Below are 25,965 nucleotides of genomic sequence, written 5' to 3'. Positions count from 1 at the left end.
GTTAGATAATTGTACTACAGAAATAAAAGAAATAAGGAAAAGTAAACAATTATTCTAAAACAATCAACAAACTCTATGCTATCCAGAAGTGATCAATTAGATTTTCAATTAGAAAATTTCAATTAGAAATTAACAGGAAACCACATACATGTTTAAATATATCTTCAAATAATTTAGAGATGTCCTGAAATGATAATTTGGCTTACCACAAAGTGATACAAAGCAATATATAAGACATAGATATTTGCCCCTAAACCCACTCTTCCTGTTTGGTCAGAATTCCAAAACATAGGGAAAGGAAATTATATATTATAAGCATGCATTTGTACTTGTAGGAGTCCAAATAAAACCTTAATGGCAGATGTGTTCCCAGTCAGGAACTGTGGAACCATTAATGGAGTTTATATAACTAAAGTTCGGGAGGGATGACAACACTTAATCATTCCCAGCTGTCAGTGATTAGCAATCACTGCCTTTGTCCTTCCTCCACCGAACACTATCCAGGATATCTACTCAGCTAGATGTCTTAAGAAGTCCAGGTCCATTCTCAAGGACCCCAGTCATCCCAGTCACAAACTGTTTTCTCTCCTACCGTCTGGTAAACGGTACCGAAGCATTCGGTCCAAGTCCAACAGACTACAGAACAACTCCTACCTCCAGGCAATTAGACTGCTAAATAGCCAACCTGCAGCACCTTTAGCAAATCATGTAATGCCTACATGGACATACAGTTTTCACTGTACTGTGCCTACTGCAGTACTTGGACATACTGTAATGTACTTCATACACCTTGGACACATCGCAGCTCTATTTATATTGAGTTTTGTCTGTGTTTATTTTATTTAATTTCTATTACATTATGATCTATTATTATGAAACTTTAGTTTTTGTAACCTTAATTTTGTTATTTATATCCGCCCCCCGGTGAGCTCGTAGAAAAGACATTTCATTGCCAGCAACTACTACTGCATGCTGTATTGTTGTGCGTTTGATAAATTGATTGATTGACATGAAACATGATTAATAGCCAATTGTACATAACCTGTGACTGGAACAGGAGGCTCAGGAGCTGGGAGATCTTCTGATACAGAGTCTGGAGAAGAAGGACAGATGACTATTACCCAGGCTGTATAGATCTGATAAAGTTGAAAATTTGATTTGATATTTAATGATGAGGAGAAATTATAAATTTTCTAAAGCTAAAAGGGTACAGAAACTAAGTTGTGTTTCAGTCACTCATATACAGTGCCTTGCGAAAGTATTCGGCCCCCTTGAACTTTTCAACCTTTTGCCACATTTCAGGCTTCAAACATAAAGATATAAATTTTTTATTTTATGTGAAGAATCACCAACAAGTGGGACACAATTGTGAAGTGGAACGAAATCTATTGGATTTTTGAAACTTTTTTAACTAATAAAAAAATGAAAAGTGGGGCGTGCAAAATTATTCGGCCCCTTTACTTTCAGTGCAGCAAACTCACTCCAGAAGTTCAGCGAGGATCTCTGAATGATCCAATGTTGTCCTAAATGACTGATGGTGATAAATAGAATCCATCTGTGTGTAATCAAGTCTCTGTATAAATGCACCTGCTCTGTGATAGTCTCAAGGTTCTGTTGAAAGCGCAGAGAGCATCATGAAGACCAAGGAACACACCAGGCAGGTCCGTAATACTGTTGTGGAGAAGTTTAAAGCCGGATTTGGATACAAAAAGATTTCCCAAGCTTCAAACATCCCAAGGAGCACTGTGCAAGCGATCATCTTGAAATGGAAGGAGTATCAGACCACTGCAAATCTACCAAGACCTGGCCGTCCCTCTAAACTTTCAGCTCAGACAAGGAGAAGACTGATCAGAGATGCAGCCAAGAGGCCCATGATCACTCTGGATGAACTGCAGAGAACTACAGCTGAGGTGGGAGAGTCTGTCCATAGGACAACAATCAGTCTTACACTGCACAAATCTGGCCTTTATGGAAGAGTGGCAAGAAGAAAGCCATTTCTCAAAGATATCCATAAAAAGTCTCGTCTAAAGTTTGCCACAAGCCACCTGGGAGACACCCCAAACATGTGGAAGAAGGTGCTCTGGTCAGATGAAACCAAAATCGAACTTTTTGGCCACAATGCAAAACGATATGTTTGGCGTAAAAGCAACACAGCTCATCACCCTCAACACACCATCCCCACTGTCAAACATGGTGGTGGCAGCATCATGGTTTGGGCCTGCTTTTCTTCAGCAGGGACAGGGAAGATGGTTAAAATTGAGGGGAAGATGGATGCAGCCAAATACAGGACCATTCTGGATGAAAACCTGTTGGAGTCTGCAAAAGACCTGAAACTGGGACGGAGATTTATCTTCCAACAAGACAATGATCCCAAACATACAGCAAAATCTACAAGGGAATGGTTCACAAATAAACGTATCCAGGTGTTTGAATGGCCAAGTCAAAGTCCAGACCTGAATCCAATCGAGAATCTGTGGAAAGAGCTGAAAACTGCTGTTCACAAACGCTCTCCATCCAACCTCACTGAGCTCGAGCTGTTTTGCAAGGAAGAATGGGCAAGAATTTCAGTCTCTCGATGTGCAAAACTGATAGAGACATACCCCAAGCGACTTGCAGCTGTAATCGCAGCAAAAGGTGGCTCTACAAAGTATTAACGCAAGGGGGCTGAATAATTTTGCACGCCCCACTTTTCATTTTTTTATTAGTTAAAAAAGTTTCAAAAATCCAATAGATTTCGTTCCACTTCACAATTGTGTCCCACTTGTTGGTGATTCTTCACATAAAATAAAAAAATTTATATCTTTATGTTTGAAGCCTGAAATGTGGCAAAAGGTTGAAAAGTTCAAGGGGGCCGAATACTTTCGCAAGGCACTGTATATCACAAAATCATTAGAAAAATGCTACATACAGTATATATTTGACAATGAGAATTTGAAATATTTAATTGTGTTTGAGCTTGTAATATAGGTATGGATCTGAAGATAAGGGCTCACAAACGTCTAGAGATGCTCCCTGCAATCTGTTTCATAGGTCTGCTATAGTTTATTGAACAGGAATAAGTACATTATGTGGAAATGACCACATCTTAAACTTTATTGGCTCATACCACCCATGTTTTTCAGTGTAGCCACCTGAAGAGACTATCTTGAACTGTGTTACCAGTAACCACTAACTCCGACTGTGTAACCTGTAACCAGCATCTCCAGCTGGGAATCCAGTTCATCTCCCAGCAAAGAGTAGACGTGACAAATGTAGGTGCTCTGGTCTGAGGTTCTGACATCTTCAAGCAGCAGGGACACGTTGCCTCTCTCCAGCTCCTGATGGAACAGCTGCACTCTGCCCTGGTAGCCTGGGCCTTCTGTCTCCCTCCTGTCTGTGTACTGATGGACCAGCTCACCAGAACTTGTGTACCACCTCACCTCCAGAGACACGGCACTTGTCTCAGGTGTGAGGTGACAGGGCAAGACGATGTCACTGCCCACACTGACAGTCAGAGGTTCCAATGGAACCGTGAGTCTACACTGTAGACCTGGGGGTGAACAAAAGAGAATGGTGGTTTGATTTCCAATATTGTAGGAAATATTGTGGTTCAACAAATGTGAAAAAAAGTTACTTTTTTAACAGACAATTTATTTTTTATTTCAATTTATTTCAATTTTCTTGATAATTCACCTGATTGCTCTCACAATATTTGCTGCAATGTCAAGAAAGCATGCACGATGGAAAAAGCTGGCATTGAGTGGTTTAAACCAAGTGTAAAGTAAAGCATAAATCATTATTTTTACCCCGCAAGAAAGTAATATAGCAATCACGCCAAATGACACTACACAGTCTAGCTGTGGTTGGTTTGGAAACAGACCGGTGGGGCTATAAGAACAGGCCAGTGCTGTAGAAGAACTGTTATCAGCAGCTCATACCTGGCTTAGAAATTGTACTGTCCTTCCGTGTCCAGTTGACCAACCCAATTAGCAGTGTGGTCACTAGATTTATCTTGCTGTGTATATCCATAACGTTCCTGTCAAAGAGCAAATTGTCAGAAGTTTCCTTCACTTTCCCACAATGAAGTGCTGACTGACCCAAACAACACGTCTCTATAGTCTCTCCATGCTCAACACATTCATACAAGCAACATAGTGTCACCTTTCATATGTGTGCTTTACCGTTCCATGGGTAGGACAACTAATCTTACTGACTGAACTTAAAATTCTTTTTTTTTAATGTCTCTGTTTTGTTTTCTTTAATGTCATGACTTATTCTTCGTTGCAGCTTCACCTTGTCTGTCTTGTCCTATTGTCCTCTCCGTATTTATTCCAGTAAAATACAAATCCACTGTCCACATGTCACTAGTACCACTGTTCTTTGTAGCAACAGCTGTATCACAGCTTAATACAATCAATAATAAATGAAACAATTTAAACCACTCTTTTTTATTATTATTCATAGTAGTATATTGTTACTGTAATAACATGTAAATTACCCTGATTTCATGAAATAACTTTATCATTCCTAACCGAAATAAAAAGTTAAATAAGTGAAATCAAGCATCAGCAAAATGAACGTATACAGTTTTAAGCACCTAAAACCAAGTATTTTTGTCAGAATGTTCTAAAGACAATACAAAATTCAAGCTTCCACTAACCGAGTTCGTGTGAATGGTATACTGTATACATACATGTATACAGTAGTGATCTTCATTACAATCTAAGCACTTCACAACAATTACACTCTGTCGCCTTTTTTAAAAACAAGAACCCGTTTAATGAACGTTGTTTCTGTACCTTTATGTCCGCAAAATGACCTTTTCAAACCAGTAGTTTTCCCCCGACAGACTTTGCTCCTTTGTTTACTCCTTAGTTTAAAAACGTCACTATTTAAACGAAAATTAACTTCTATGGGTGTCAACAACATCAAAATACTACAGTCGATCTTACTACCACAAAACTCTTTCCTATTAAAATTGTATATATATATTTTTTATTTCTGGAGCAGAGATCATTTTAAAACCAAAAGTGAAAGTGTGACAAGCGGTTGCGTTATGACACCGCGGTGGGAGTGACCTCCTCATATGACACTAATTTACAGTATCGCTCAGAGCAGAGCTGCAGTAGGAGAGGCCGGTGTATTATCATCGACCACAGCGCAGGGCTCACTGTTCACACAAACCACAAACATACTGTAAATTCTGCTCTGTTGCAGGTGGTAGAAAGCTAGTAAAAACTGCTCATTTTTCACCCTAGACCTTTTTACATCACTTCGGTTTTGCAGGGATCACTTCTTCTACACTGATTCCATCTTTTCTGCTCTTAATCAGACACCCATCCACCAAAATTGTGCTTCCCCCCATAGATACCAATATTTCTGACCTTTTTTAAGAAACATTTTCCATTACCATTTGAAGAACAGAAATTCATCCTGAAAGATACTACTGTGCCAGATCTTCAGACTGAAGGGGCTTGATGCGCCAAATGGATTCCTCTCTTTTTTTAACCTTACGTTTTGTGTTCTTATCATTTAATAATATATAAATTTAATTATAAATAAAAAAACCTGTTTTGTTTCAAAGAGATTCGGGGACGTGTTTCAGCTCTCAACGTCTGAGACGTGTGTTCTCTATTGCACAGATCCCGTATAACGCACAGAAAGGGGGCGTTTTTAACGAAGTGCCTGTGTGCAAAAGCCTGTTTTTTTCCTGGCCTGAGTTTCACAAGCAAATTAAACCTGAGCGACATTTCTTCCTGAGAACTGAAGCGTACGGACAGTATCAGAACAAGTTAAAGGAGACGACGTCCTTATTATTTATCTCGTGTGAAGTAAATATCACTTGCAAATAGCCTTATTTGAACACCAAGAGGAATGGGCAGGCATCACGAAAATAGTAATAGTGCGAGACATTTCAGATTTCAGACGCACTGTGAAAATTCACCAGCTCCACCCTCCGGTTATCGCGTTAGCCCGAGTCAATGAAATGTCCTTTTTTTCTGAATTTAGCAACGTCAGCCGTATTTCAGGGTCATTAGCCACGAACTCAAGATTTGTGTGAATTTCTGAGAACTCTTTTATAAACCACTTGATAAATACATATAATACATTAATATGTACTGTATAGTAGTTCAGGTGGGGAGTTGCGCCAGCATGCGTAGGCTGCAAAGGAACAAGTTATAGGTTTATTCCATGCTGGAAAAAAGAAGAAAGAAAACACAACGTTTCGGCCGTGGAGCCTTCTTCAGGTGTATATGTTAATATATATATTATAAAATGATGTGAAAAGGAAATTACACCCCCTTACGATTCTATGGCTATACGTATTAAGACATATTGGACCTTCATCTAGTCCTCACCAAGTCCTAACAGTAGATAAAGCTGACCTCATGTGACAGATAACACACACAAATCTTTCGCATTATTTATTAAACAAATAAAATCAGCCAACATTCAATAGCCGTATGTGAAAAAAGTAAGTGAGCACAGTAACACGTGGAAGCCCCCTTAGCAGCGATAACGTGACGTGTTCTGTAACATTTTCCATTCCAAATTTCTGATTTTTTTTTCGGCCATTCAGGTTGTAGATTTTCCGGTGGGTTTTGGATCATTGCTCTGTTGCATGACCCAATTTCGGCTAAGCTCCAGCTGTGGGACAGATAATCACGTCATTTTTGGCGCGCCCTCTCTTTAAAGCCCTGGCCAAATACGAAGACGGTACGTACAGTGATAATTCAAACTGAATTAAAAACTACCCATCCCAGTTACTATGGTGGTGCTTGTGTTCGTTGCGTTTAACCAATGAAAGAGGGCGAAAAATAAGTCACATGACATTGGGGCTGAGTTTCGAAAGCTTAACCTATCAGCAACAAAGCGAAATCTACACGATAGGCTACCTCAAACTGTCAGTTACACGACTGTGTCTGTCGCTTAAGCCACTCCTATTTGGCATTTTAGTTATGGAAGTGGGAAGCGGGAAGACGCCCCCCCTCCCTCTGGGAGTCTGACTTATCGCCGTCTTTAACCGCTCTGGCGCCGAGCCGCAGCGAATGAGAGAGATCCTGAGAAAGAAAAAAGATGAATCCGGAGAAAACGCTTGTGTGCCCTGGTGGTAAGGGAAAGCAATACATCAGTAGCTACTTCGAGGAATTAGGGATAGATGTAGAGTTAGAATTTGAACGAATACAAAAACAAGATGTTAAAATCTTGACGAACAGAGCGATGATGATCTACACATTTTCCGGAGCCAAAAAATCAAATAGGAAACAGATGCTTTTTGATATCTTTAAATCACAATTTCGATCTAGGTTTAAGAAATGAACAGGAAAAAAGAATATTTTCAGCGAGTGATTAGTTTGTATGTACAGAGGATCATTAATAAGAAACCCCGCTTAAGAAAAAGCGGAAGGGAAGATTTTGACCGCCAGATCTTTGCTCTGCCCCTAGTAAGAAAGGAGAGCAGTGAAATTTCAGCTGCAGGAGATGCACAGCAAACAGCTAGCACTAGCTCTGCTTGTGAGGTACGGTCAGGAACGAGTGAATTAAGTGATGTAAAGTGCACTAATGAGGTAGTGAATTAGGAGCACAGTTTAAAAATGTGCATAGATTAATGGAAGAATGCAGGAAGCTGGATGGTGAAAGAGCTAAGTTAGACAAGAAACAAAAAGAGGACTTATGCTTTATAAGGCTGAAAATGAAATTCAAGCTCTCTCAAATAAATTAAGCAAGGCAAATGAAAAGTTAGGACATGGAAGTGTTAGGAATGTGAATAAAAGGCTTAGACGCAGGGATAGTAAAATTCGGACACTTGAGCAAAACGTTGTGGAGTGTGAGCAGGTAGTCATTTTGAATGAACAGGAGAAAAGTGAGTCAGAGAAGGAAAAGGCACAGCTAGAGAAGAGTATTGATGAATTGCAAGAACAGTTGGAAAAGCTTAGATATACAAAAAAAAAAAAGAATCGCAGAAGGTTGGGTGTTATAAAAGGAAATGTGACTCTGAAGCAGATTTGGCACACAGGGTGAGGGACCTGAATGAGGAGGTACAGTTCTGGCAGGGAGAATATGAAGGCTTGAAAACAGATATAGACAGGATAGTGAGTCACAATATTAGCACGTATGAAAAAGTATAGTGATGCTGTAAGAGAGGCTTATATGGATTTAGTAGCAGATATGGGCGTTAGTGCACGAAAGGCTTCTCAGACAGTCAGACTAGTTTTTGATAAATTGGTAGGTATTCAGGTAGATAGATTACCAGGGGAAAGGTTTTGTAAATATCTTGTGTTAGAAGCGAGGCAAGTTTCTTCGCAACATCTGAAAGAAAAACTGTTGCAAGAAAGTAATTTAACCCTTGCCACAGATGGGACCACTAAATATGGTCATAAATATGGAACTGCAGGGATTTCTTTCCAGGATGGTAGCAGAATGCATTTAGGACTCAGAGAGCAGGCATCGGGTTCAGCTCAGTGCATATTTGACACAGTAAGAGAGATGGTGCAAGATGTTGTTAGCAGTGGAAGCAAGGATTCGGATGCAACACGTTCTGAGAAGGAAATTTTCTGCAAAATTACAAATCTAATTGGTGACAGGGCAAGTACAGAAATTTTTTTAATGAAATTCTGGCGCAGTACAGAACTGATATCTTGCCTAAAATTGTAGATGGATTTGATGACCTCAGTGAAACAGACAAGGCTAGGATCGGAGTTATCAATGAGTTGTTCTGTGGGTTGCATTTAATTGATGGCTTGGCACATCAGGCAAATGTTACACTTTCTGTCTGGGAAAGAATGATTTTTGGTGGTGAAAAGGTGGCCAGTGTTAGTTTAGATTGGATGCATAGAACAGTAGGAGAGAGTGGTAGTTAGCTTGATTAGATCAGTGTGCAAAGCCATCCATGAAAGAGGGTGTGAGAAAAGTGGCAAATCTGTGCAGTTTAGAGCTTTTTTGTTGAGTCAGGGGAAATCTGATCATGTCCCTCTGGTTCCCTTTAATGCAAACCGAATTAATGCAATGTTCCACAATGCAGCTGGAGTTTATTTTTTGCATGCTGAATTGCTGGAATTCATGCATGATATACGTAATGAAAATAAATTAATAGAATTAATAAGCAGTGTTTGAGGATTTGAGTGTAGGTCAGTTTATTGCAGGATGCAGAGCACTGGGAATTATTTGTAAATTAGTGACAGAGCCTTTGTGGAAAGCTCTGGGGAAAAAAGAGCATGTTTTGGAAATGAATGCAAGATACAGGGAGCTAGTGTGCAAGCTGAAAGAATGGCAGGCTGATAGCAGTAACTTAGTCAGAGGTGAGGTACATTCTGGGCCTGTTCTGCAGAAGCTAACAGAACAGAGGAGCCCTGAATTTGAGGACATGACTGACAGGCTGTGGAACCAATCCTTGCTAGTTTTGTAAAGGTGTGTTGTAGGATGGTAGCAGATCATTTAGAATATGGCAGGTATGATGAGGTTTCAGAGGAGATGTTTGAAAAGCTTGAATCAGCACCCAAGACGAATGTTAGCTGTGAGAGGGATTTTGGAATCTTTGATAATTTACTTAAAGTTAAGGCCAGAGCAACAGCATTAGCTGTCGAGGGTATGATTATGTTCAAAGAGAACAGGTCTTGGCAGTGGCTTGAAAAACTAGATTCTGAAATTTTTCTGAATAGTTTTATCTCAAGCTAGAGAATCAGTTAAAGAGCAGAGGGCTGTGTTTTGTGAGAGGATGGCTAGGATAAGAGACGCCAGGTTGCAGACAAGTAGAGAGAAGATGGAAAAAAAGATAGAAAAAGAAACAAGATATAAGGACAAAGGAAGTACTAGCGGTAGAGATAGGAAAGTATGGGGCACTTTGGAACAGCGAGGAAGAAATAGATGTGTAACTGAGGAATTTAGATGAGGACAAGAAGCTTCCTGCAGTTACAGCACAGTTGAAGTTTAGGAGATTTGTGATAGGAATGAAAAATGAATGGGATTTTTTCTCTTCGAAACGTGTGTTGTCTTTATGAAATTAGTGTATTTTAAACGTTTAATTAAGAAGTAAAACCTTTACAGCGTACACAAAGATTCTGAGCTGATCACGAGGAAGAAGAATCACCCGTTTTTCGCGCATAAAAGTGGTTTTTAACTCTCGAAACCTGTTTTTATAGGTTTTAAAGTCGTGCAATGTGCAATGTCTAAGTTAAGCAGGAACACATCATTATATCTCATTTTTTATTTTTATTTTTAAAATTTAAAACGTTTGCCCAGCCTAGTGTAAGCCTGTGAAGCCTAGTGTAAATGCTGATCCTTACCCTACCTGGGGTGTCCACTGAGCATTTCTGCAAACTCTATCTGAAGTTCTCTGGGCATAGGATTTTGACATGTTCCCCAAACCAAAAGGAATGAGTGGGAAACAATCAAGACTACGGATAGAAGCACTTGCATTTGAATGAGTTTCAATCTTGCTTGGGTACTCGTGTGATCCGACCGACTCAGTTTTGGAATACAACGGCGCAGTGCACGGCGACATCCAGGGACCCGAGAGTTTCCAAAAAAAAAAATTTCAACTAGGATCACGAAACCACTTTTCTTCAACTTAATTTGGGCCAAAAATCCATCCCTGAAAATAAAAATTCTGTAAGTAGTGTGTAAATGCTGATCCTTACCCTACCTGGGGTGTCCACTGAAAATTTCCGCGAACTCCATCTGAAGTTCTCTGGGCATAGAATTTGTGGTTCTTTAAGTTGCTGTTTTGCAGACCTAGGCTGCGGAGCAATTTTCTGTCTGGAGTGAAGGGTGTTTTCTCCCGGCTATCCTTCCATGCAACCCATTCTTGTTCAGTCTTTTCCTAACAGTAGAATCATGAACTTTAACGTTTAGCATATTGACAGAGGCCTGTAGATCCCTGGATGCATCTCTGAGGTTGTTTGGAATCTCTAGGAGCATCATATGGTCTGATCTTAGGGTGAATTTACTAGGACGCCCACTGCTGGGTAGACTGGCATCTATCTTGAACTTTCTCCATTTGTAAATTATCTTTCTTACTGTGGAGTGATAGACTTCTTATTTGGAAATGACTTTATAACCCATCCCAGGCTGATGAGCAGCAATGATTCTTTCTCTGAGACCATCACAGATATCTTTTGACCTACTGTAGGCATGACGTTTTACCACAAACCTGATAAATTTTCTAATATTATATATACAGGTGGAAGTTCGTTCAAATCATCAACTAATCATGTGCGCTTGTTTAACATCACCTGATCCTAATTACATTCTTAATAATAATAATAAAAAGAAGAAGAATTGCTTACCCTTATATAGTGCTTTTCTGGACACTCCACTCAAAGCGCTTTACAGGTAATGGGGACTCTCCTCCACCACTAACAATATGCAGCATCCACTTGGATGATGCGACGGCAGCCATAGTGCACCAGTACTCTCACCACACACCAGCTCTCAGTGGGGAGGAGAGCAGTGTAATGAAGCCAATTCATTGATGGGGATTATTAGGAGGCCATGATTGGTAAGGGCCAATGGGAAATTTGGCCAGGACACCAGGGTAACACCCCTACTCTTTTGGAGAAATGCCCTGGGATTTTTAATGACCACAGAAAGTCAGAACCTCGGTTTTACGTCTCATCCGAAGGACGACACCTGATTTGGAATCAGTACAGTTGCACTTAGTTTTAGAAGGCTTCTGAATGTTGGCCGATTTTTGTTGTTTAATAAATAACGACAAAATAAGATCTGTGAGAGTTATTTGTCACATGAGGTGAGATTTATCTATTGCTAGCACTTGAAGACTAGGTGAGGTTCAGATACTGTATGTTTAAATACATAAAACCATAGACTCTTAATATATAAATATCTCACTTATATAGAACAATATACTGTAGATTACACGCACCGCAAAGACTCATTTAAAACGCTTCTGAAATGAACAGACCACAGCAGGATAGGTTAGCAAATATATTTTAATATATATAATATAATATTTATATTTATTTGAGCAAATGACAAAAATGGCATTTCTTTCAGTTTAGTTTCATTTAATTCATGGAAAAGCCACACCTGTACTTTTTAATTTTAAATAACATTTTTCAGCTTTGTTCCTTTTGTCACCATCTTTGCAAAATATTGTTTTTTTATTTCTTCTACAGGAAAAATAAATCATACACACAACCAGAAAGGAAAACAATCCTTCAAACTCTTGGTTTTTCTAACTCAGTCATGTTTAAAAAATAATAATAAAGGAAAAGACAACGCTCTGTACTTCCACTATCCTCCCCATCTGCCTCGTCTCTTCTAACAGACTCGAACACCCTCCTGCATTGAAGCCTGTTTGGTTTTCAGCAGGTTATTGTATTCAATTTTCCTCAAACTAAAAGACCCTTATATTAGAACCTTCCTTTTTCCTGTCTGCCATACACCCCAGCCCATCCCCAAAACTCTCAGTGGCTCAGTCTGGGACTTCAGACAGATGCAGCACTATACCATTGGAAAGTACGGATTCTGCTTTATACCACAAACATCACATTTTGTTTTCAAAAGGAGTATTTCTGTGACCCTGGGAGGAATTCTACGGCAAGCCTATCTTTTACCTTTTGCAAATGAATCTCCAGTCCTTGGACCAAATGTTTGTGAAAGAAAAAAACAACAAGAGCCCTTCAAAAGAGTATTAACTGTTGAACTACCATAAAGCAAACAAAACAAAATAGAACAAGTAATAGGTTTATTCCATGCTGAAAAAAAGAAGAAAGAGAACACAACGTTTCGGCCGTGGAGCCTTCTTCAGGTGTGAGAGAGACAGGGCAGTAGGCAAAGGTAAAGTAGCGGGAGAACAAAGGTTGAGAGGGAGGAGGAGTGAGAGGCGGGAGCAGGGGACAGAAAGAGAGGCCAATCAAGAGGTGTGAAGTCAGAATGGGTGCAGAGAGGTGTGAAATGAAACTTCCAATGAATGGAGAAAATTTAAAAGAACAGTAATCTGTCGTTAAGGGAAGGGAGAATGTGTGATCCTAGCTGCAGAATAATTTTAGTTTCGGTGGTCTTTCTGATGTATGAGTTCGGAAAACCGTCTTTGAGAACACAGACGGAGAGATTAGAGTGGTCGTGGCCGTCAGAGGTGAAATGAGAAACAATGGGCTTGGAGAGATCTTTAATCTTCACAGCCCTGACGTGTTCTCTGAAGCGGTCTCCGAGTCTCCTTCCTGTTTCCCCAATGTAGATGGCTGGGCATTTACTGCAAGAGATACAGTAAATAAGGTTGCTGGAGGTACAAGATGCTGTCTGGGTGATCCGGAATTGTCCTGAGGGGCCTTGAATGAGTGTGGTGGTGGCTGTGTACTTGCAGGTGATACAGCGAGCTCTTTTGCAAGGGAAAGTGCCTGGTGTGGATGGTTGCTGAGGGCGGTCAAGGGAGCTGTGAACAAGGAGGTTACGCAGATTAGGTGGTCGGCGATATGAGATGATAGGGCGATCAGAAAAGAGGGCCCCAATGGAGGGATCATCCTGTAGGATGGAAAAGTTCTGGTTAATGGTCCTGGGGATAGGAAGTGTGTTAGGGTGGTAAGGAAGCACTAAAGGAATGCGGTTGTTACGGCGGGAGTTCCTGATCGGGTTGATGGTCCGGGGGGTGTTTTTGGCTCGGGCAAGGGCCATGTCAATCACACTGCTGGGGTATCCTCTGTTGATGAAAAATGAGTACATTTCGAGGGCTTGGTTTTCGAAGTCGATGTCGTCGCTGCATAATCGTCGTAACCTAAGGAACTGTGAAAAAGGAAGAGAGTTTTTAGTGTGGTGGGGTGAAATGAGCTGTACAGGAGGTAGCTGTGTGAATCCGTGGGTTTGTAATAAACTGAAGTGGACAGTCGGGGGTAGTTGATAGACAAGTGGATGTCTAGAAACGGAAGAGTGGTGGAAGATATGTTAACCGTATATTTGAGGGACGGGTGGAAGTTGGTGAAATGGTGCAGGAAGAATGCAAGCTGATCGTTGGAGCATGTGGCGGCACCGACGCAGTCATCAATATATCGTTTGTAGAGGTCAGGGACATAGCCAGTGTAGGAAGTGAAGAAGCGTTCTTCTACCCAGCCGACAAAAATGTTGGCATAGCTGGGTCCCATTCTGGTGCCCATGGCAACTCCACTGACCTGTTGGTAAAAAAGATTATTGAAAGAGAATGCGTTCAGTGTGAGGACCAATTCTGCAAGGCGTACCAGGGTGTGGGTGGGTGGATCAAGCACTGTGCGTTTGTCCAGCGTGTGCTTGAGGGCTGTAAGGCCGTCATTATGGGGAATGACGGTGTACAGAGATGTGATGTCCATGGTAAAAATGTGGCATTCGGTACCCTGAAATTGGAAATCATTGAAAAGTTGGAGCGCGTGGTTGGTGTCTTTGATGTATGAGGGAAGATCTTCAACCAGCGGTCTCATGAGGCTGTCGAGAAAGGCCGAGATGTAAGTAGTTGGACAGTTACATGCTGATACGATGGGGCGTCCAGGGGTGTCCGGTTTGTGGATTTTGGGGAGGAGGTAAAATTGAGATACCTGTGGGTGTTCCATGAAGAGCCGGTTCGCCTCCTGGGGGAGCTCGTTGCTGCTGATAAGAAGGGAAATGGTGGATACCACTTCCTTTTGGTGGTCAGTGGTAGGGTCCTGTTGGAGAGGGAGGTAGGCAGAAGTGTCAGTTAGTTGTCTAGAGGCTTCAAAGATATATAGATCTTTACGCCACACCACAACAGCACCTCCTTTGTCCGCTGGTTTGATGACGATATCATCCCTGTTGCGGAGAGACTGGAGCGCCTGATTTTCTCCTTGGGTGAGGTTAGACCTATGTTTACTGGGTATAGAGAGTGCCTTGGGAGCTTGATTAGTGCATTGGTTGATGAAATAATCAACTGGTGGAAAACGGCCAGAGGAGGGAGTCCAACAGCTCTGTTTGGGATTAATGTTGTTAATGACATCAATAACCGGGTTGTTATCAGCTGCCTGTGAAGAGGAATTGTCGGCAAAATGTGCTCTGAGACGGATCCTGCGGTTAAAACGGTTAAGGTCGACATTGGTCGTACCAGTTCCCAGGAAGCTGGACATCCCCCAGACCAATGTCGACCTTAACCGCTTTTACCGCAGGATCCGTCTCAGAGCACATTTTGCCGACAATTCCTCTTCACAGGCAGCTGATAACAACCCGGTTATTGATGTCATTAACAACATCAATCCCAAACAGAGCTGTTGGACTCCCTCCTCTGGCCGTTTTCCACCAGTTGATTATTTCATTAACCAATGCACTAATCAAGCTCCCAAGGCACTCTCTATACCCAGTAAACATAGGTCTAACCTCACCCAAGGAGAAAATCAGGCGCTCCAGTCTCTCCGCAACAGGGATGATATCGTCATCAAACCAGCGGACAAAGGAGGTGCTGTTGTGGTGTGGCGTAAGGATCTATATATCTTTGAAGCCTCTAGACAACTAACTGACACTTCTGCCTACCTCCCTCTCCAACAGGACCCTACCACTGACTACCAAAAGGAAGTGGTATCCACCATTTCCCTTCTTATCAGCAGTAACGAGCTCCCCCAGGAGGCGAACCGGCTCATCATGGAACATCCACAGGTATCTCAATTTTACCTCCTCCCCAAAATCCACAAACCGGACACCCCTGGACGCCCCATCGTATCAGCATGTAACTGTCCAACTACTTACATCTCAGCCTTTCTCGACAGCCTCATGAGACCGCTGGTTGAAGATCTTCCCTCATACATCAAAGACACCAACCACGCGCTCCAACTTTTCAATGATTTCCAATTTCAGGGTACCGAATGCCACATTTTTACCATGGACATCACATCTCTGTACACCGTCATTCCCCATAATGACGGCCTTACAGCACTCAAGCACACGCTGGACAAACGCACAGTGCTTGATCCACCCACCCACACCCTGGTACGCCTTGCAGAATTGGTCCTCACACTGAACGCATTCTCTTTCAATAATCTTTTTTACCAACAGGTCAGTGGAGTTGCCATGGGCACCAGAATGGGACCCAGCTATGCCAACATTTTTGTCGGCTGGGTAGAAGAACGCTTCTTCGCCTCCTACACTGGCTATGTCCCTGACCTCTACAAACGATATATTGATGACTGCGTCGGTGCCGCCACATGCTCCAACGATCAGCTCGAGTTCTTCCTGCACCATTTCACCAACTTCCACCCGTCCCTCAAATATACAGTTCACATATCTTCCACCACTCTTCCGTTTCTAGACATCCACTTGTCTATCAACTACCCCCGACTGTCCACTTCAGTTTATTACAAACCCACGGATTCACACAGCTACCTCCTGTACAGCTCATTTCACCCCAACCACACTAAAAACTCTCTTCCTTTTTCACAGTTCCTTAGGTTACGACGACTATGCAGCGACGACATCGACTTCGAGAACCAAGCCCTCGAAATGTACTCATTTTTTATCAACAGAGGATATCCCAGCAGTGTGATTGACAGGGCCCTTGCCCGAGCCAAAAACACCCCCCGGACCATCAACCCGATCAGGAACTCCCGCCGTAACAACCGCATTCCCTTGGTGCTTCCTTACCACCCTAACACACTTCCTATCCCCAGGACCATTAACCAGAATTTTTCCATCCTACAGGATGATCCCTCCATTGGGGCCCTCTTTTCTGATCGCCCTATCATCTCATATCGCCGACCACCTAATCTGCGTAACCTCCTTGTTCACAGCTCCCTTGACCGCCCTCAACAACCATCCACACCAGGCACTTTCCCTTGCAACAGAGCTCGCTGTATCACCTGCAAGTACACAGCCACCACCACACTCATTCAAGGCCCCTCAGGACAATTCCGGATCACCCAGACAGCATCTTGTACCTCCAGCAACCTTATTTACTGTATCTCTTGCAGTAAATGCCCAGCCATCTACATTGGGGAAACAGGAAGGAGACTCGGAGACCGCTTCAGAGAACACGTCAGGGCTGTGAAGATTAAAGATCTCTCCAAGCCCATTGTTTCTCATTTCACCTCTGACGGCCACGACCACTCTAATCTCTCCGTCTGTGTTCTCAAAGACGGTTTTCCGAACTCATACATCAGAAAGACCACCGAAACTAAAATTATTCTGCAGCTAGGATCACACATTCTCCCTTCCCTTAACGACAGATTACTGTTCTTTTAAATTTTCTCCATTCATTGGAAGTTTCATTTCACACCTCTCTGCACCCATTCTGACTTCACACCTCTTGATTGGCCTCTCTTTCTGTCCCCTGCTCCCGCCTCTCACTCCTCCTCCCTCTCAACCTTTGTTCTCCCGCTACTTTACCTTTGCCTACTGCCCTGTCTCTCTCACACCTGAAGAAGGCTCCACGGCCGAAACGTTGTGTTCTCTTTCTTCTTTTTTTCAGCATGGAATAAACCTATTACTTGTTCCTTTGCAGCCTACGCATGCTGACGCAGCTACCCACCTGAACTAAAACAAAATAGAGTTAAAGTGAATTTGCAAGAAGAGATCAGTTATTTCTGGAAAACGTGGAACTGACTTAAGCAAGATGGATCTGGAGTCAGTGCCAGCATTTCCTTCCAATACCCTTCAAGTTTGAAGCTTTTTTTTTTTAAAGTGATCTTAGCCTTTTACATTTTGATCACTCACACATCACTTCAAACTGAACTCTATTTGCAAACTGAGACCCTAGCAAGTGGTTAGATTGCAGCTGTATAACAGAACACCCAAAGAGGTGAAATCTTTCTTCTCAAACACACGTGAATGGACACTTTACAAATCCGTGCATCCTGTTCGGTATTTATGGAGTATTCTCATGTCCAGTTCCCTCTCACACACCCACCACACCCCCTCTGCACCTTCACCCTGTTGCTAATCTCATCATCCTGCATCTCCCTCAAATGTATACCCCTCCACCCTCCTGCCTTTCTCTGCCAAAGTCATCAGCTAATGCCCACTTTTTCTAATGGCCAGAACCATCATCAGTAGGTTGTAACAGAATATTGCAGCACCTCTCCAATCTGAACTCGCCCCCCCCCCCCACCACCACCACCAATTCCCAGGAAAACCCTTTTCCAGGAATTTCCAAGATCCATAATGGACTGTAAATGAAAAGGCATTACATTTCACTCATAATCATCATCCTAAATAATATTCGGCACAAGCTAGTCTTTGCCCCAGCTCTGGGCCTTTCTTTACAGGGACGCATGGGAATGCAGATCTCTTCTTCGGTTTTATTCCAGCTCCCACCCGCCCAGTTCGTCTACCCACTGCGTTCATGAAAGAGAGAAAAACTTACTATCTCTGTCTCAATACAGCACCTCGAGCCACTGTGTCAGGAAGCTGTATTCTACAGCACAGCAGTTACAGATCTGTATCTATACCCCAACCTAAGATTTTGAAATGTTAAATTATGTTTGCATTCTAAAAACAGATCCAGCCATTCAGAATGTACACCAGCACATTGTGTCATGCATATATTAACACACCTTAACACATACCTTAAGTAGTTCAGGTGGGTAGCTGCGTCAGCATGCGTAGGCTGCAAAGGAACAAGTAATAGGTTTATTCCATGCTGAAAAAAAGAAGAAAGAGAACACAACGTTTCGGCCGTGGAGCCTTGAATGCTTAATATGGCGTGTGGAAGCATTTGGTCTATCGCCAGAAAAAGCCTGGTTTCAAGTCCCACACAATGCTAAGCTCCTTGAGATATTTTTTTCAATACATAAAATTAATAAAAATGTCATTATAGTATATAAATCTCTTCCAACGGTGTTACCTGTAACCAGCATCTCCAGCTGGGAATCCAGTTCATCCCCCTGCACAGAACTGATGTGACAAGTGTAGATGTTTTGGTCTGAGGTTCTGACATCTTTGAGCAGCAGAGACACGTTGCCTCTCTCCAGCTCCTGATGGAACAGCTGCACTCTGCCCTGGTAGCCTGGGCCTTCTGTCTCCCTCCTGTCTGTGTACTGATGGACCAGCTCACCAGAGCTCCCTTTGCACCATCTCACCTCCAGAGACACGGCGCTCGTCTCAGGTGTGAGGTGACAGGGCAGGATGATGTCACTGCCCACACTGACAGACAAAGGCTTTGATGGAACCAGGAGATCTATGGAGGAACAAATGAGAATAATTTGGTTTTGAATATGGCAAGGAAAATTTGGGTTTCACAAAAATGTGAAAAGATAGCATAGCTTGAACGAGAGATTTAAAGGTTTTATTAGAATACTACCTGTGCCTAAACTTTTAAAAATGATAAAAAAACAACTTTGGTTTCGGTTGTTTTCCATAGCCACTGAAAAAAGCCATACTAAATTAAATTTTGTAAGGGTGGGAATAACGGTTTGGAAGTCACATGTCAGCTTTAATAAGAGGCTTGTTTTTGAGTGTTCAGTATTAGAGAACACTTATGTGAGTGACTATGAGTCAAGGTTATTCTTTATATTACATTTCAATTACCTTGAAAATGTAGCTGCTACTGTATCTTTATATTAAGAAAATGGCTTTCAGAGCAATTACTGATCAAAACAAAAGTGGTCCAAACAAAGTGTTATTCTATGTTTAAGTAAATCATTATTTTTACACAGCAAGAAAGAAATATAGCAATCATGCCAAATGACATCACATCGTGCATTACTCTAGATGTGGTTGGTGTGGAAACAGACCGGTGGGCTATAAGAACAGATCAGTGCTGATCAGTATCTCATACCTGGCAATGGAGGCTCAGAAGGTATTATAATGTCCTTCCATATCCAGCTGACTAACCCAATTAGGACTGGCACTGTTTCCGCTAGAGTTATCCTGGTGGGTACATCCATAACGTTCCTGTCAAAGAGCAAATTGTCAGACTTTTCCTTCACTCTCCTCGAGCTCTTTAAGTTACTTTGCGCAATCGGACAGAAGCATTGATTGACCCAAGCAACACGTCTCAGTAGTCCATGTTCAGCATATTCAGACAAGCAACATAGTGTCACCCTTGATCTTTGTGCTTGACTATTTCATGGCTAAACAGCTAATCACACTGATTGAAATTAAAATTCTTTTTTGAATGTCTCTATTTTGTTTTCTTTAATGTCATGACTTATTATTTGTTGCAGCTTCACCTTGTCTGTCTTGTCCTATTGTCCTCTCCGTATTTATTCCAGTAAAATACAAATCCACTGTCCACGTCACTAGTACCACTGTTCTTTGTAGCAACAGCTCTATCACAGCCCAGTAATAATCAATAATAATGATAAAACAATTTTAAATCACCAATCTATTATTATTCAAAGTAGTACATTGCAATTGTAGAAATACATATCCGTATCCTAATCCTATTGTCCTTGGCTCAATTAATTCCTAACCAAGTTAAACAGTGAAATAGTTAAATTAAACTAAGCATCAGCAAAAGTGTTTTTAGAGTTTTAAGACTCAAATTTGCGTCACGGTAAGGACTTGATACTTACAGGAAGGTGTTGATGAATTCAAGTATCCGAAACCTGAGGAGGCGCCAAGATTTTAAACTGCAAAGGAGAAATCAGCCAGTAGATCACGACTGGTGTCCGTCACATGACACCATTCATAAAGTCAAACTGCAGAATTATCAGTCCGTATTTTCTGAAGTCAATACAAAACTCAAGCTTTCATTTCTTGTGAATGATATCCACTGTACATATACAGTACATATGCAAATCTTCATTACAATCTAAGCACTTTACAACACTGTCGTTTTTAAAGGAAGCCTATTATTATTTTCATACCTTTATGTCCGCAAAATGAGCTTGTCACGTGTGTAGTTTTCCACGATAGTCTTTGCTCCTTTGTTTACGCCCTAGTTTAATTTCATCTCCAGACGTTGCAGTGTAAGCGATAATTAACATCTAATGGCATCAAAAAGAAAATATTACAGTCAATCTTACCATAATTAAACTCGTGCCTGTTTAAATTATTTAATGTATTTTTTTTTCGAAGCAGAGAGATAATCTTACAACCAAAAGTGAAACTGTAACAAGCAGGTACAGTACGTTATGAAACCACAGGTGACCTCCTCTTATCGCTCAGTGAGAACAGAGATGCAGTAGGTAAGGAATAAGAGCCACAAACATACTTTAAATTTTAGTCTATCGCAGGTCGTAGAAAAATAGTAATATTTCACCCTAGATACCTTTTTACATCACTTCCGCTTGCAGAAAACGGTTTTTCTAGTGTTTCTGTCCTACAGTTGTAGATTTCCGTTTTTCTGATCTTAATCAAACACTTATCGACCCAATTGTGCTTCCCACGATACACACCAATATTTCTGCCTTTGTTTTTAGAACAAATTGCGCATTACCATTTCAAGAACAGAAACATACACCCTGAAAGATAAAACACTGGCAGATCTTGAGACTGAAGTGGATTCCTCTCGCTTGCAACCTTAGGTTTTTTTTCTTATCATCAAATTATATATATATACATTTAATAACAAAATCAAAAAACAGTAGTTTATCTCAGTGAGATTCGGCTCTCACTGAAGTGTCTGAAATGTGTATTTTCTATTATATACTGTAGATGCACAGATACAGTAGATGAGTTACTGTAGCTCATGTGCCCGAATACTAAGGAAGCGCCTAGATTTCAAACTGCAAAGTTGAATTCGGCCAATAGATCACTGTCGCTGTGGGTCATTCCACGTCTGCCACGTCACTGTAACATCCACCTGCTGCTGAGACTAAAATTGTGCAACGTTACCGTCATATTACAAACTAAAAAAAAATACACCTCCACCCACTGCGCAATCAGAAAAATGCTACAAAATATCCCTGCATGAAATGCAAAAGCCTGAAGAGATTCCTGGAATCATTTTAAGACAATGAGAAGACCTTATGTACCAGAACAGCAGCCATGATGCCTCTCCCTGCTGTAGTTTGTGATTCACATCATGCAGATCGAAGAGTCTCTCAGTTCTTGTGTGAATAATTACTATTATTTGAATTCATTCTGAAATGCAACCTTGTTAATGTAACCTTGAATTGTAAACTTACAATTTATACTAAAGTCAACAAAGATAAGTTGTCGTACTGTTTTTGCTTGTTTCTTTAGAGAACACCAATGGATCTGGAGTAAACCCTGAAAGAAAAAAATGTAATTATATTTGCGGGTAGTGCTATTTTTAATAAAGCATAATGAGAAAAAAGTAGCCTACGCTAACTTTAGTGCACTCTGCCTGATGCGATTACGGTTGACTGATTATGCATTATTTCAGCACCAAATAACTAAAACATCACGTGACAGGATGAACTGTACAGTATGTGACAGTTGAAAAGAGCTGTTAATTATTGTGGACTATAATACTTGGGTGTGACCTTAAAGGCTAAAAACTACTTTCATTTTAAAACATGAGTACATACGTTTACAAAAAAAGTCACTCAGTCTTTCATCTCACACAAATGTAAACTAGTGTGGTGCAAGGAATATTCTCTATACTTACATAAAATACTTGATGGGAAATTATCCTTTTTATTATTCATATTTTTATTGTAGGTCAATTTACTGAGCTTCTCCTTGGTGTATCTGTTTATTTTTCCCCACTGTGTCCTTCCTTACTCTGTATCGTTGATCCAAACATTGACAAAATAGGAGGCCAGTTGTTTATAACAAGGTATCAAAGCAGTGATTACACAGGGTTTTCAGGACTTTTTTTTCCAGAAAGACATCAGATTTCTTTTTTAATAGTATCAGACTTCCCTCCAGCTTTCAATGACAAGACTGTTTTCTTTTTAGAACACTTCCATGCATTTACAGGTAAGTTTTTCACACTTGAAACTTTGATATCCTGAAAGTCGTACCCCAGATTTTTATGTTTTTGGCCATTCTTTCTCACTGGCCACACCCATTCCTGCATTGCTCTTTGTAGTGCTCTCCATTGCTTAATATCCCTGGATCCTTTCTCTTTTCATGAAGATGAAGGGGAATCAGAGAGAGATCTAGACTGCTCTTACTGGGAGTGAGAACCACAGGTGATTCAGACAGTAATGTAGCTGAATTGATACTGATACCATTGCTGCAGGCAGGTGAACTGTTCGTGATGTTAGTAAAAACGTGTAAAACAGTTGTGGATCATCTAGAATAACCGTTACTATCACAGGGAAATTTGGGAACAGATGTTGTAGGAGTCCTGAACAAGCTGTCCAGCCATGATATTGAAACCATCAATAAGACTAGATAAGCTAAATAGTATACCCTTTCTAATGTACATGTGTCCCAACCTGTAGTGCCAAGCCATCTGACTAGAGTCAAACCAAGAGAGTCACCTTCTCTAAACTCCTTCAGATCTTGGGACCACAGTAGCCTCAAGAAATCAATGTGCAGCAATCTACAGTATAGTATATCATATACTGTGTTCAATAGGACGTCTTTGTGGATCTATGACTAAGCTATGTGTTATCCTGGTGTCACACTGTAGCAGGCAGGAGTAGTTGGACCCTATGCGTGTCACATCTTTTATTTCCTTGTACCCACAGCCAGTCTGGATTTATTAGAGAACTTGAAAACATTTTATTGCTGTCATAAAAATACATTATTAAATAAAGCTACATTTAGCAATTTGCACAATTTGGACTTTACAATAGTTGAAATTTACACTTTAGCAGGTCATTATCGGATTCCTGAATATACTTATATATAGACATGAAATAATATGTAAAGTGAAGCAAATACGTTGTAAATGTAAGTCAGGAAACAATACTCAGCGTGAAGTAAATAATTATAGTTAATTTTCCCATACTGTCCTTGAAGTAGAAAAACACTTATTTATATTATTGATGGAAAATATATATATATAATTTATCTGTATTCAACATTACAGTGTTGTTTCAGGTGCATTGTGTAATATGTCGGCTGTTTTAACATCTCTTAAGCAGCGCCAACAATTACAGCTACACATCAAAGGACAAGACTTGGGACAGGACTTAGCAGGTCAACTCATGTTACATATCAAAGGACAGCTACACATCAAAGGACAGGACTTGAGACAGAACCAACCGGTCAACTCATGCTACATATCAAAGGGCAAGACGAATACACATGAAGTGGTGAAACAAACCATCTTCCTGAGATCATACTGTATATAAGAGCTGGGAAACCCTTGCGGTTTGTCTGTTCTGCGGGGCAGACCCAACGCGCTTTGATGTCATTATTGAGCTCAATAAAACAACTGAGCCCACAAAAGACTGTGTCCTGCTCCTTGGATGAAGAATTTCACACAACAGTCCTTGTGACCTTTCTCATCTCCAATTATTCCTAATTCCTAATTCTCTTCTGCACATTATTGTTTTTGAAAGTTTGAAGGTCCTTAGAGCATTCCTTATTTTGAAATATATTGTTTGAAAGTTAGGGAATAGATATGGACCTTCCAGCTAATAACATACAAGGGTATTATGTATAGCTGGAATGCTCTCTGTATTTACTCACACCACCCAATGAAATAAATAACTGTCATGCTTCTCTCCGTTGGTGCACTGCAGGGCCAACTCAGATTTAAGCAGTACCCGTAAAGCAGCACCAGTTGTCATGGATGCCAATATGAATACAGGAAGTCTTGTACCACCTGGAGGCAATTAATTATTATGTCTGCCTCAGGTGGTTCAAGTAATTACAGTTGTGATCCTGGAGTGCTCAGAAACTCTCTCACAAAGTTTGCTATGTTTCTACTGTAGCTATATTCTGAGTTCCTAGTTCTTGCTGTTTTTATCCTGGGTTTTAGACATTCCCTTCACCCTGACAGTGTTCACTGAATTCTCCTCTAGTGCTTTGTACCTCATCTATCGGTTGTAAACTTTGTTTACCCCTATTCGTGGCTCTGGACTGTGTGTGCCTGGACCACGCATGCACTCTCTGCACCAGTCTGTCTCCTGCTGCAAACGCACCTGCCTGCTCACACTTCTGCTTGCCCACTTGCTAGTGTTTCATTCCGATTAGGAATCACACATATTCTGAAGGATTCACCACTTGAGGACATTTTTGTGTGCAGTTAGAATCTTTATCAATTTTGACTGAGTCACAGGAAACTTTAGGAGTCTCTATATATTTCTCAATACTTCCACTGCACATTAATCGAGCAAAATGTTATTGAAGATTTGTTTCTGTTTGACTTTACAAACTGAAGGTGTAAATAAATGTGATAAACATGAAAAATATGACTTTTCGCTGTGCAATGCTATTATAATTACATAGTCAAATATAGATAATAACTCATTCTATTATATGTTTCAGTCCCTATTTTGTCAGCAGTATACACAGATCTGGAGGGCACTGAATGTAAATATTCTTAGGGAAAATGATGTATCCCTTTTCCTAGCAGCAGGTTCATGCCCCTGAAGGTTGTGTAATACAAAGAGGATCCTTATCATTGTTGCCAGGGGAGAAGAATGGTTGAACGTTCCTGTCTATTTTTTCTTTAAAAGTGTAGATGTCGGAGCCGTCCACAGCATTGTAGAAGGAGACTTTCTCCTCCTCATAGTCCACATAGATCCCCACTCTAGTAGGAACTTCTGTGTCCAATGGGGTCTCTGGGTCAGTCATGGCCGTCAGCTTCCCATCCCAAAGACTCAGGACCCAAAACCCAGCTCCAGGGCTCAGACTCAGTTGCCCCTTCCTGCACACTGAGTCTCGGGCCACTCCCAGCTCCCAGGACGTCTTGTTTCCAACCTCCACCTCCCAGCAACTCCCACACCTCTCTGCTGGTAACCTGTTGCCCAGCACACAGGGGTATTCATCAAACCGCTCAGGATTGTCAGGGAGATTCTGGCGCTGCTCTGTCCACCACACTGATCTGCCATCTTCTGACACTTTCAGGTAGGGGTTCATTGTGTCCTCATCCAGGGTCACATCCACTGTGGGTAAAGAAGAACAGGGAGAGAATTTAGGACAAAGCACAAAGATTTCACCTGATAGTACATTCTGGTTTTAGAAACTAAAATCCAAATACTATTCAATGATTCTTCTACATGATTTGTGTGCTGACATTTTATTCTAATA

At 41.1% G+C, this 25,965-nt stretch overlaps 2 protein-coding genes across 22 annotated transcripts in view; both read right to left on the bottom strand.

The window, feature by feature from the left end:
• LOC148660034 (E3 ubiquitin-protein ligase TRIM21-like) overlaps positions 1-20,976 on the bottom strand; it is a 50,523-nt gene extending 29,547 nt beyond the window's left edge. For 5 of the 9 annotated variants that reach the window (XM_088637622.1, XM_088637623.1, XM_088637624.1 and 2 more), the window contains exons 1-6: positions 20,709-20,976; positions 20,415-20,565; positions 19,676-19,791; positions 18,743-19,075; positions 3,188-3,529; positions 1,043-1,093 (exon numbers count right to left, since the gene is read on the bottom strand). In XM_088637622.1, the coding sequence (XP_088493748.1) occupies positions 1,043-1,093; positions 3,188-3,529; positions 18,743-19,075; positions 19,676-19,784 (835 nt within the window). In that variant the 5' untranslated portion in view covers positions 19,785-19,791; positions 20,415-20,565; positions 20,709-20,976. Of the gene's footprint in view, positions 1-1,042; positions 1,094-3,187; positions 3,530-3,917; positions 4,016-4,778; positions 5,025-18,742; positions 19,076-19,675; positions 19,792-20,414; positions 20,566-20,708 lie in introns of those variants that run through there. The other 4 variants (XM_088637630.1, XM_088637631.1, XM_088637629.1 and 1 more) reach the window with 3 other exon arrangements.
• Positions 20,977-23,460: 2,484 nt separating this feature from the next.
• LOC148660032 (E3 ubiquitin-protein ligase TRIM21-like) overlaps positions 23,461-25,965 on the bottom strand; it is a 143,953-nt gene continuing 141,448 nt past the window's right edge. For all 13 annotated transcript variants that reach the window (XM_088637646.1, XM_088637674.1, XM_088637677.1 and 10 more), the window contains one exon: positions 23,461-25,820. In XM_088637646.1, the coding sequence (XP_088493772.1) occupies positions 25,294-25,820 (527 nt within the window). In that variant the 3' untranslated portion in view covers positions 23,461-25,293. The remainder of the gene's footprint in view (positions 25,821-25,965) is intronic.

This window comes from Lepisosteus platostomus, chromosome 6 (genome assembly GCF_059453375.1).
Source record: "Lepisosteus platostomus isolate fLepPlt1 chromosome 6, fLepPlt1.hap1, whole genome shotgun sequence".
Classification (NCBI taxonomy): domain Eukaryota; kingdom Metazoa; phylum Chordata; class Actinopteri; order Semionotiformes; family Lepisosteidae; genus Lepisosteus; species Lepisosteus platostomus.
Note: the sequence above shows the minus strand (reverse complement) of the source record. Positions and strands in the feature narration are given on the sequence as shown.